The sequence below is a fragment of the Anticarsia gemmatalis genome, chromosome 25 (assembly GCF_050436995.1).
Source record: "Anticarsia gemmatalis isolate Benzon Research Colony breed Stoneville strain chromosome 25, ilAntGemm2 primary, whole genome shotgun sequence".
Taxonomy (NCBI): Eukaryota; Metazoa; Arthropoda; class Insecta; order Lepidoptera; family Erebidae; genus Anticarsia; species Anticarsia gemmatalis.
In genome coordinates, this window is record NC_134769.1 from 7,361,975 (window position 1) to 7,374,160 (window position 12,186).

At 33.4% G+C, this 12,186-nt stretch overlaps 1 protein-coding gene across 5 annotated transcripts in view; it reads right to left on the minus strand.

Annotated features, from left to right (window-relative positions):
• Positions 1–12,186, minus strand: part of LOC142983969 (trehalase-like) — a 66,800-nt gene that overhangs the window by 27,294 nt on the left and 27,320 nt on the right. For 4 of the 5 annotated variants that reach the window (XM_076131205.1, XM_076131206.1, XM_076131203.1 and 1 more), the window contains exon 2: positions 6,218–6,521. In XM_076131205.1, coding sequence (XP_075987320.1) covers positions 6,218–6,303 — 86 coding nt within the window. In that variant the 5' untranslated portion in view covers positions 6,304–6,521. Of the gene's footprint in view, positions 1–6,217; positions 6,522–7,115; positions 7,231–12,186 lie in introns of those variants that run through there. The other variant, XM_076131204.1, reaches the window with a different exon arrangement.

Consider the following 12,186-nt stretch of genomic DNA (forward strand, 5'->3'; position numbering starts at 1 on the left):
AACTCAAAAAATCATGAACCAATACATAATCTTGTGAAGTTAAACATAATAGAAATCATACCATCATATTATATGAATCAAAGAAATGATTAAATGCCAATCAACACAGTAAGTTGTCATGGATCATATTGTCAAATTTATAACACAAAGTTCAAAATCAAAGTTACAATAATTTCTTTTCCATAATAAAACATACATTTGTGTATATAAAATACAGTTAATGTCATTGAGTCACATAAACATTTTAGTAAGCATTAATCAACACTATTTGAACATACAAACATTTCATAATACATCCACACACACAATTGAATATCAATAGGATTAACATTATAACATTAATAACGTCACAAAATATTATAACAATACAAATTTAAAGAAATAAGAATGAGAATATAACTTCAAGAATAATGTTAAAGAAATTATAATTTGCTGAAATCATTAGTCAGCAAAACTACTCCTAAAATTTACTAAATGTTAATATTTCAAGTTTAATAAAATAGTCTCTACATGAATCCAAATCTGTTTGCATTAGTCACACATGGCTCTTATAGCTCTCTTTTGGTTCTGCCCATACGGTCATTACCTGAATTGTCAGGAATCATTAAAAGTGTCTGACTGAGCTAAGGTGCAGGCGCAGCATTGTGATTTGCAATTTTACTAAGCAGCCACAAATGTTTACACACTTTAGCTGGTAGGCATCTAACATTAGGCAACACTTATAAAATCTCCATAGACCTTTAAGTTACAAGCCTAGTTGAGTTGTGTGGGCATCAAATCATCACACAATGTTCAAGTTTAAATTTATAAATTGTAGCACTAGAGATTTAACAAAACAAGTTCTATTATTAAAGGACCGCTCGTCCATCCATAATTTATTCTAAGCAATATTCCTTGTGACTTCCTCAATATTATTTCGCATTAAATTATTGACATTTAATATTTTTAATGGCAGATGGGTGATCTCTATGTCAGGACTAGCAAGTGATATTACAGTTCAAAATAAAAAAAATGATTTCTTTATTACAAAATATAGTTATAGCCGAATATACATTTTAATATCAGCCAGACAGGTTCATGTTGATCAATCTGTTTGAAAGGAACGCTGGTCTCAGTTAAATTATACAAAGGAACTATGATTGTACAGAAGTTTGGTTAAAACTATCTGAAATAGCCCGCTAAACTATTAAATGAGCTGACTTTTCTATATTTATAGGAACCTGCTGAAGAACTAGTCATAGACTAAAATATTCCAGGATGCACTCCTTGTCCCATATTAATTCTGAAATATGCGGTACTAGTTTTGAAGAAAGAACTTATGTTGACTAAAAAATAACGGAACATGTTGATCTTGTCAAATTTCAGAATAATTAATACCTGCAATATGACCTGATCTAGAACTCAAATATCATTAAGAACTAAAACAATATTCCATTTGTCACCTAAGGTGAAACACATTTAGTTATAAAATTAGCACAGTATTTTCAATAGTCTTTGCTTATAGCAGGACCATGGAAACCAGGAACCATAACTAACTTTTTGAAATCAATAAGTTTAACCAGATTTGTGGATTTGATTTGGTTTGATATATTAATCATAATCACTTACTTGCCAGAAATGTGGTAATAACAAAGATATTAAAATCAATTTATAGGAGCAGTACACATTTCACCGTGACATTACAGCATGCAAATACATATCAATAATAGGAATGGTTAAATATCATATTCAAATAATAAAATTAACAATTATTGTTAAGAGAATACTTGCCTCAAACAATATTTGAATTTAATTCATAAGATTCAAGTCCATCTGAGAGATTTGCTCAAAAATATGGTAATTTACAGGTAGTGGATACAATTACATTATTCTCACATATTATTATTTTGCAGTAAGGTAAACAAATATTTTTAATATATTTACAATATCTTAAGTTAAGTGTGAAATCTTAGTTAAAATAAATTAACAAGATATATAGATATAGAACAAAATTAAAAGGAATTTACAATATAGTATAATTTTGTTGAGCATGTCTTTAAAAATCATTTACAGAATAAAAACTTTCTTTTGCTTACCATTTTTGCGTTATGTTATTGGTGAATATAGGATCGGTAGTGCAATGCTTGATATTGATACCATACTTCTATATCACTTTGTAAGGGATCATAGGTTCCCACCAAACAAATATTTTTGAATCTTTTGTGTAAGTAAGTAGTTACCTGAAAAGCTCACTCGGAAAATATGTTATTTAAACCTAAAAATGATTAAATGGTACTTCAGTATGCTCTGAAAACTTCAACAATTTTATCAACAACTTGACCACTATTTAATACATTAATACATATTAACATATTTATATTTAATACATGAAATAGGTACTTAATATTTTTACAAGAATTCCCGTCTCCTCTACTCTCCCATTTCCTAGGTCATTGTCTATATGAAAACTGGATGTCAAGCTTATACATATAACAAATAATTACTAGAGATTGTTATATATTTTGTCTATACTTATGGTTACATTATTGAAGATATCAAACTAAGCCTAACTGTAACAATTAGGTAATAAGTGATAATGATTCTCATTTACCACACGTTTAAGCTCAAAGCAATTGTTGTAAATTATTGCAATTTAGAATTACATTGCTGTCAGATGAATAGTTGATAGTTTTATTTGAGGCTACACACTCCTCACTCTGACCGAGGTAACAATTGTTCTTAGACTGGCCCTACCAAAGACAGTAATCATATTCAATAGAATTTGTGTAACTAAGGGCTGAGGTGTTATTAATTGATGATGGCAAAATGGAGTCTGTCTTGCAGTCCCGGGAAAAATGACCCGGCTTATGGCAAAGGATGCACATGTGTTGGTCCTTCGAAGGTACCGGAACACGTGTATTCTCAATCTTTATATCATTAGGTTTATCACCCTCGTTAACGATAAAGCGTTTCCGAAGAGTTTTAAGTACTGAAACTAGCTTGAGAAGCAAATCTGGGAAATTCCCTTAAAATAATCAAATATGCTCAGGATAAATACCTGTGATACCTGTGTTAGAGCTTACCACCTCGACATCTTCAGCTACCGGTCGAGCTGTCTTGTCCCACGTGATTGAGTGTAGCGACCAAGTGTCGACCGCTCGCCGCAGCAGTACTTTTCATGAAGTTTCAAGAAACCCATCACTTGATCTACAGTGAAGGTCGTTCGATCCAGAAGTTCGGAGGTATTATGGGCTGTGATCCCACCGCTGCTGTCGGAGATTCCGTAGGTTCCATGGTGATACGAATGAAATATCTTCAGTCCAAATCAAGTCATTTATTAATTTACTATTACTGAATCTACCACTAGCTCGGAAAGGGGTAGAGCCTTATGAGAAGAGCTAGCGAGAAACTCACGGCCACTCCTTTTAATAACTTTACTCTTTCTTTAGCGTGACAGCACTCTCTCTCGTGTCGGGTCTAGGTGGAAGTGAACGACATATCGGTTCCCTTCCCGTCGATGGACGCCACCGCCAAAACCAATTACAACTTCTTATATGACAAATAATTAAATAACAGTTATATAATTCAAAATAGATAGCTTAATATTCAACTATAATATTTCTATGAATTTAACATAGCTTAAAGTTATTTAAATCAGACAAATAACATTAATTCAATCAATATAAAACCAACTTCATTCTTACATCATCCGTTCAAGATGGCGCCACTGGCGGCGAATAAAGGAAATGAAGTATTGCTAAATACTACAAGTATTTAGCAATATGATTTAGAATGGTAACATAAATTAGTCATAATTCTAGTTGTAATTATTAAAGATTATTTAACTTCATATTAACAATGTAATATCAAGCGTCTCCAAAACATTACAATATTCAATACAATATCTATTAACTGTCGTAGTTTGATAATTAACTCCCATATTTATAATTAACAATTACATATCAGTCTTATGTATTTTACATACGATATTTATTATTATATCATCAATTGGAATACCAATATAAAATCAATTAAAATGAGTAGTTCACAATGACTGCCGACAGATGGTACTAACGCGCCCATATATACATATTTAAAGAAAAAACAAACTCGCGGGTAATGTTCGTTTCTGATTGGTCTCTGCCAACCCCATTGAGAAAAGGCGTGATTTTATGTATGTACTAGAGTTAGGACACTTGTGTTTCCCAGAATAATGCGAGTAAGCGAAACGGAATGCTGTCGTATTTTAAAGAACTTAAGATTATGAAGCATAATTATTCGTATTCTTTAGTCGGGATTTCAGGCTAAGTAGCCATTTCTTGTTATAGTTACTTGTACTTAAAATAGTATTTATTTATTAAAACACGATTTACTAAGTTTGATAAGTCACTAGTTAGCTACAGCGTGACAATTTCATTTTAGCGACTGTAACGATTTAATGCAATAGTTTTCTTTTTAATTCCAAAATAATAATTAATTGTCATAATAAGTAATAAATTATTTACTTCGCAATACATAGGAACATATGTAAACAAATCTCGTGTTCATCACACAAATATTCACCCTGGATTGGATACGAACCTCACGTAGCGCGGCGGTTATTAAAACGACTTGACTACGTTAACCACTGCGCCAAATATGCAGTCTGGTTTATTAAGAACACTAATTTATAATCCTCTAGTAAGTGTAACTGCTATTGTAGTGTAGCTAGAGTTAGTACTGTTAATGTGCAATATGCAAGGTCACTTCCTACACATAGCGGCGCGTGCGCAGCCCTTGATCTATGTTCGACAGATAAGGTTAATCTAGGACATTACTCGTAAACACTAAACTAATTTACTAAACATTTCAATATACTTCGTAACTAATTTAGACGTTCACATTTCCGCAACCGGAATGATGATTGTTTCCAAAAACTATTTTTTTTTTGTTTTTTTAAAGACAACTCATGCACTAAGAATTGCTCTTGTGTCGCGGGGACTTTTAAAAACAACGGACATAATGCACAACCAGACCCAGAACAATTATTTGTAGATCGCACAAACAATTGTCCCGTGTGGGAATCGAACCCACGACCTCCCGACGCAATGGTAGCGGCGTGGTGACCTAAACCACTGCGCCACGGAGGCAGTCGAATATCGAATAATAATATTTCAGCACGTTAAATTGCGAGTTCTAATTTACAGAAATCTTTGAGTGTTAGAAGCTTGAAAGACTGACAATCAGTCTTACTAAGGGATATCAAATTATTGGTATACAACTGCATCGGGTGAGATTTGAAGCTAACTCCAACATAGTTAGAAGAAAGGATAGGCACATGATGCTTTTGATTACAGGAATAATATTAATATTCTTAACAATAACGAATGATGAATTTCAGGAAAAGATCAGGTGCATAATACCTACTCGTAACCGGCATGATTCTAGGACAAGATGTATATGGACAAAGCAAAATAAGTTTTCAGTTATCATATCAACTGAAGTTGTCCAACTTTCTCTAATGGGTTCTAAACGTGATATTTTTTACAGAATAAATACGAAACTAAGATTAACTCTTTTTTAATTAATTGCATATCACACTGTTTAAATAATTAGTTTGTTTATACCTACTCCCAAAAAGTAGTTACCTACTTAAAGATAAAGAGCTAAATATAACATTATTGTATAAATATTTTTATCATTTGTTATAAAACTTCCGTGAGTAACTGATATCGTATATTTTTTATACACGACTCTTACATACATCTAACACGTTACATTTTGATGTAAAACTATCTACAAATGTTCTAAACTAATATGGGTCGTAACTAGGGAAAATTCAATTATTATTTTATCTTTTGTTTTGTCTCATTTTTACTTAAGAATCATATGTATTTTTCCCAACCTCGGATTAATTTATTCGAACTCTAACTTTGTCATTTGTTGATGACAAATTACAAAGTTAAAGTATTTTTTTCTCAAATATTTTCCAAAGATCAGCAATCTTATTAACTTAAGGTACCTACCTAAGGTTTACTGGTTTTCCTTGCGGATTTACTCGCGTCGCATCTTCTCGTAACTTTATAAAATTGTTTAAGTAGTTCTTTTTAAGTCGTCAATTAAGACATGGTTGGACCTACCATTTAAGAAACCCGTAGATCTTCAAACGTTCACCGAGTTTGATCGAGTCGTTTTAAACGAGAAGTATACGAAGCTAACGCACAAGAAATTGGCAAGTATAAAGTAAAAAAAGACTTACCTATCACAGGTAGGAGGTAGACTGCTCCTGTCTGCTCCCACAGCCACAAACAGCATCACAATAAAGCACCACATGATCATCATCATCACTTAACTATCCACTTACACTAATATCACTCAAAATAAATTAAAAGGAACAACAAATTGCACTAAAAGTTTACAAGTTTATAAAAGTCTTTGATTGTCTTTACGTGTTCAGATAAGTGCTAAGGATCTTATAGGACTTCCTTCTGAAAGGCTGTAGGGTCATCTTGTAAGGCGTGATGTCTGGGAGACTTCAACTGCTGGAAGTCGTCATGACAGACCTGGAACAAATGAGAAGAAGGTTAACGGTTGTTGTTGAAGAAAAGATTCAAAAACATTCATCATCAGTGTAGTCTTTCATTAAAGTATGTTGCTGTTGTCTTCAAGTCTAGAGTGAATCATTAATGAATTCCGAAATACTTATGTGTTTTATTTTTAATGAATGGTAACATACGCAATTTGCACGCTTGGTGTCTCGAAATCCAGTAGGAGACTCTGAATTTAATGGTAGTTGTTAAAGACTAGACTAGCTCCATTGAAATTTTAAATCTCAAGATGATCTCGATTGATTGTACGAAGTAGCTGTCCGATTCAATTGATCGCATTGTACCTCGACATTTACTTTCCGAGAAATGAGAAGAAAAACCACTGCCATTCAGTCATAGAATAATCTTTTAGAATAGCAGGCTATATACCTCGATATAGGGCATTAAAATATCAAACTGAACAATAGAAAAGTGGCATGTTATAAAGTTATAGAGAAGATTAAAATCTTGAGACTTTTAATAGGAACTGTTTTTTTTTTATTACAACACGAGTGCAGGCAACGGTAGATATTATCAGAAATAAGACTAAAAATAGAAAAATAATCCTACCATTTCAATAAACACGAAGCACAAACAATTGATACAGCACAAAAATATCTAGGATGAAATCTACGCGCCGTCCGCCTCGAGCGGCGGATGCCAATTGTCTGATCACAATCATGTCGTATTGTCGTTTACAATACTGTGACGTAGTGGCCAGGCGTGAAACGGTAACCGACACGTGATCGTGACGTAGACCGATACAATAGGAAGAGATGAATTTCTACGTATTCAAGTCTAGAAAGCCTTGATAGAGTTTTGAGAATGCCATGAGTTGAATCGATTTTTTATTACTGTCAGCTATAGACAACCGACTAGCTATCGACAATTTTATATGAAGACTTCATTTATACCCCTAGTCGGGTGTATTTTTTTTTGTATTTTAAAAATGTCGATACCTACTCAATAGCACAGACTATACAAAATCCCGCTACGGGTAAGAAGAATGGTAATTTGCACCTGTTATTCTATGTTCAGCTTCAGTAGTAATAGTGATTGCCGAGCTAGTTAAGTATTTAAATGAAATATGAAAGGAAATTTTCATAGTTTTGTGTTACACCAACAAACGATTGGTCTAATCTTTATATATATAATTCTTCTGTAAGTGTGTATGTCACTGAACTTCTCTTAAACGACTGGACCGATTTTGATGAAATTTTTTGTGTGTGTTCAAGGGGATTTGAGAATGGTTTAGATTCACAATTTTGTCCGCTGGACAATGATTTTTTATTTAATTTTTATGGCAAAACAACGTTTGCGGGGTCAGCTAGTTATAATATAGATTTGAATACACGGGTTTTGCAGAACAATAGAAGAAGTAATTATAAATCTTATAACAATAAATTTTAATATTTCCTCTTACTTTTCTTATGTACAATTCAATCAATAGACTAGTAATAAGCAATTCTTCTTATCTGCTAGGTCTATCATATTTAATTAGACGTTTTCACAATATAAAATAATGGAACTACAAATCATAATTTTACTTCCTCCTAACTTAAAATTATGCCTAGTTTAATAAAAGCTTAGTGTTATATATAGAACAGTTACCTGATACAAAACACGGTCATTGTTTTGCCAAATCAGGCTATTGTTGGGGACAAAGCACTTGTTATATCGACTACAATATTGATGATACGTTACACGTAGCAACAGTTAATTTATTACAGAATGTACGTCACAATTTCCTGTTTTAATCAATATTGCATGCTAAATTAAGACCGGTCCGAGTATAGTACCTTGCGATGTACCTAATACTTGGCTTTTGATGGAATTCTTCGATTTTAGATGATCTTACATAAACTGTAATGATCGAATTTTGTAACCATGGATTTTTTTTTAACAAGCTCCAAATAACAGAGTGTTGATTTAGGAAAGGAATGTAGGGAACCGAGCAATGAATCTCCTGTTTTTATTCATTTACATTTTACAGCTCGCGTCTGTTTTCACACACAAACTTGTCTGGCGCGCCATACCTAGTAACAAGAAAACTAATTTATCTGTAATGAAAGTGCTATCGCTCGTACTTGAATATGTAAGAGGATTGAATTACAACAGGGGATTAACCCACTTGACAATAAACAAGTGTCATATTAAACCTATCGCAACGTTTGCAGTTTTCAGAACTTTAGACTGTTGATTTTATTCAATGGCTAAAAATAAACCAAATGTCAGATTTAGGGATAGAATAACATGCTTTCGGAAATTTCCCTTAACAAACAGTAACGAATTGGTTGTTATAGGAAATATTTTATAGTATTTGTAGTGTAAGTATACCTATGTCACTAAGCTGCAATTTTAAGGATTCGGTAAAGATGGAATAAAAGCAAAGAAAAATTAGAAACAGGTAAATAATAATTGCATCTTAAAAAAACGGGATATATCTTTTTCCAAAATAAATCCAGAAAGGAACTCTCAAATTTTGATATTGTTTCTTTCTTTTGTAGGTTGTGTAATGGCACGTTCCATTGTAAGGTAGCAGTCAAGGTTGCACTGTCGACCGCAAACGTCTAAGGTTTCAATAAATTACGTCTGGACTCAGTTCCTGCTACCGTTCTAACTACTACTTGTATACAGTAGACAGGTGATCCTATTATTATGATATTTATAGCTTACTGACGGATAAGTTCTGGTACATACGATCTACAATTGTTTTTCATATCAGTAAAGACACGTTTAGAAGGGTAAAAAATGCTTTTTGAAAAACCGTAGCTGATTTATATAGCTGTAATTTTAAAACTGGTACTGACACGAAAATGTGTAATAAACCGTATTTTATATTCGCAAAAAATAAAAAGGTCACGACAATAAAAAGGTAAAGACACTTAACTTACGTCAAAAACAGATTTCAATTTAATTGGAGTACAAACTTCACATGCTACAAAGTCCATATTTTTGTAGCAAACAAATATCAAAAAATCTAGCTGATGTATGCGGAACGATCGTATGACGCCATCCGTAGTATGATTTATAAGCAATTGTGGGGACAATTGGAAAATTGGCCTACCTTTGGCCAATCTTGGCCAAGGAGAGTTAATGACACACTGGGCCTTTGACAAATGTTTCGGCCAATATTCTAAATGGAGTACAACAGAAAGTCCCAGATGTTTTGATAGTCATGTGATGTTGCCAATTTTGGACGCAGTTAAAACTGCTGAACATTTCGTCTCGAATTGATTCTGAGAAAGTACTATGTTAAAATATTTCTCAATAGTAGCCTGAGGTTTGGTAACGTTCCCGGTAAATGGCAATAAACTCGCTCCCTACATTGGATTAACATTGCTAATGGCGAAATGTAGACCGGTGTATCGTCAATCGTCATATACCTCTGCCTATACCTTCAGGTCTAAAAGGTATAGTATGTATTTATGGTAAAACAGTCTCTTTTGTTGTCGCTTGGTGGTCGTCGTACCTTTCAGTAAGTAGACTAGTATGATTATTTATTTCGCACCTAACATTTCAATTGAGGTTAATTCGACTGTACTTGTTTTGCACTCGAATCGAATCCAATTTGTTATTGTCTCAATCGAATTCGATGTCGCAAACATCTACTGACGTCTGCATTTCGATTGCATTTAGCACAAATGGGTTCTCCAATGACGTGGTGGTGTCTTGACGTGGGATCCACGTGACAGCCCCACCCACGGCATCAGCATTGTGAGGGTGTGCTACCACGTGCAGCATCACACCACCCACCTGGCCAGCTTCCAATGGGTCACACGGTCACACCCCCAATGACGTCAGTACCAAATATACGCGGGATGATTTGCATTTCATCAAGGTTATGCAATGATTTGATACTTTGTGTGATGTTGATTTGAGAAGAAATTGACAAGTTCGGGTCAACAGCACGTAACGGATTTTAAATAGAAGAAACATTTTGTAAATGGGAATAGTACTAACAAAAGTAATCTTAAGAGAAGACCAAATTGATTGCTCTACAGAAAATATGGGAGACATTGAACTAATGGCCTTAGTTTCCAAAATTGTACAGCAAATTGAGATCAACATTTAAATCAAAGGTAAGCTGTGAAATAAAGAAAATATAAAAAATTACTTTCAATATTTGAAATTGGTAAAGATTTTAAAGAGGAAGATAAATGTCTACTATCATCTCATTTGAAAAATATAATTTTGAGTCTTATACAGAATTCACCTTTAAAAATCGATGAATGAAATACAAAACGGAAGGGCGATGCCTAAATCGTCGTGAAGTACATATTAATACATTTGGCAATGATTCCTGGCACGGGGGAGGAATCTTCCACGGTCTCGTAACCGACATGTACTTTTGTGTTCATTACAAAACACTGTATTTTCACGATTTTGTAGGTCGATGACATTGGAAAGGTCGTTTGCTTTTCTTTGAAAGGCGGACGGTTTCAGACGCGTGATTATAATGATTCTAGGATTATATCGATCGATGGTATAACTTTTTAATACTTAATGGATAGACAAGTCTTACGGATAAAAAAGATTTTAACCAATACTACATGCTTAATCACGATTAAGGCACAGGCCGAAACGTCAAGCTGGTCAAGTGTAATAATGGATGATCGGTGCAATTCTTCATAATATTAAAGGAAACTCATGCAAGTTACGTTACAAAAGCAGATATTTTTATCCATCTACTTCCAGGTATAACACAAATTTGGCGTTTTATCAGAAATTTGATGATACACCGTCATATTAGATAACAATAAAGTTGAAAATAAACTTACTCCTGTCATTTAAGACACCAATTTTCTAAACAAATAAAACGCAACAGAATAGCAGTTATTTTCTTGTCTTTACCTCCAGTTCCCAGTTTTGGCACAGTGTAAGCCGTTTGACAAATTGGCAGAACAGTTGTAACTGTCCAAGAGTGTTATGTATGAGGTTATCAATTTACTAGCTGAAATTTTGTGTCGTTTATATAACAGGCAGCAAATAAAAGTCACAATAGTAATTAAAAAGAGTAAAATGTATTGTGAGTCGGTTTTATGTAGTAGATACGGCGTTAATTTTCATTAAGACGGTAACATTTTATTTTATACCAGTGATGATGCCGGTTAATAAGTAGATGTATTCTTCTAGTATAGTGAGAGTAAGATATGGATTTTAATGTAATTTTATTTGTTTGACCACATATAGGTATATATCTATACTAATATTATAAAGCTGAAGAGTTTGTTTGTTTGTTTGAACGCGCTTATCTCAGGAACTACTGATTTCAAAAATGATTTCAGTGTTAGATAGCCCATTTGTCTAGAAAGGCTATAGGCTATATAATCATCACGCTACGACGCGAAGTTGCGCGGGTCAGCTAGTGAGTGTATAAATATACTAATGGGAATAACCGATATGGTGTTCTCAGATATCGCAATTTACAGTTCAAGTTCTATTTATCTTTAAGTATTCCTTAGAATAGAAATAACATTATTAGACTCATCAAGAGTTTTCTTTTCACCGCAAAAGGAAAATGTTTTAGAAACTTGCACTTGATCCAGTTACCATTTTAGGAGAAGAAAAGTAAACCCAATAAATCTGAGCGTACGTGATGAAATGGGATAAAGTCATTCAGTTAAAATCAATTTACTCG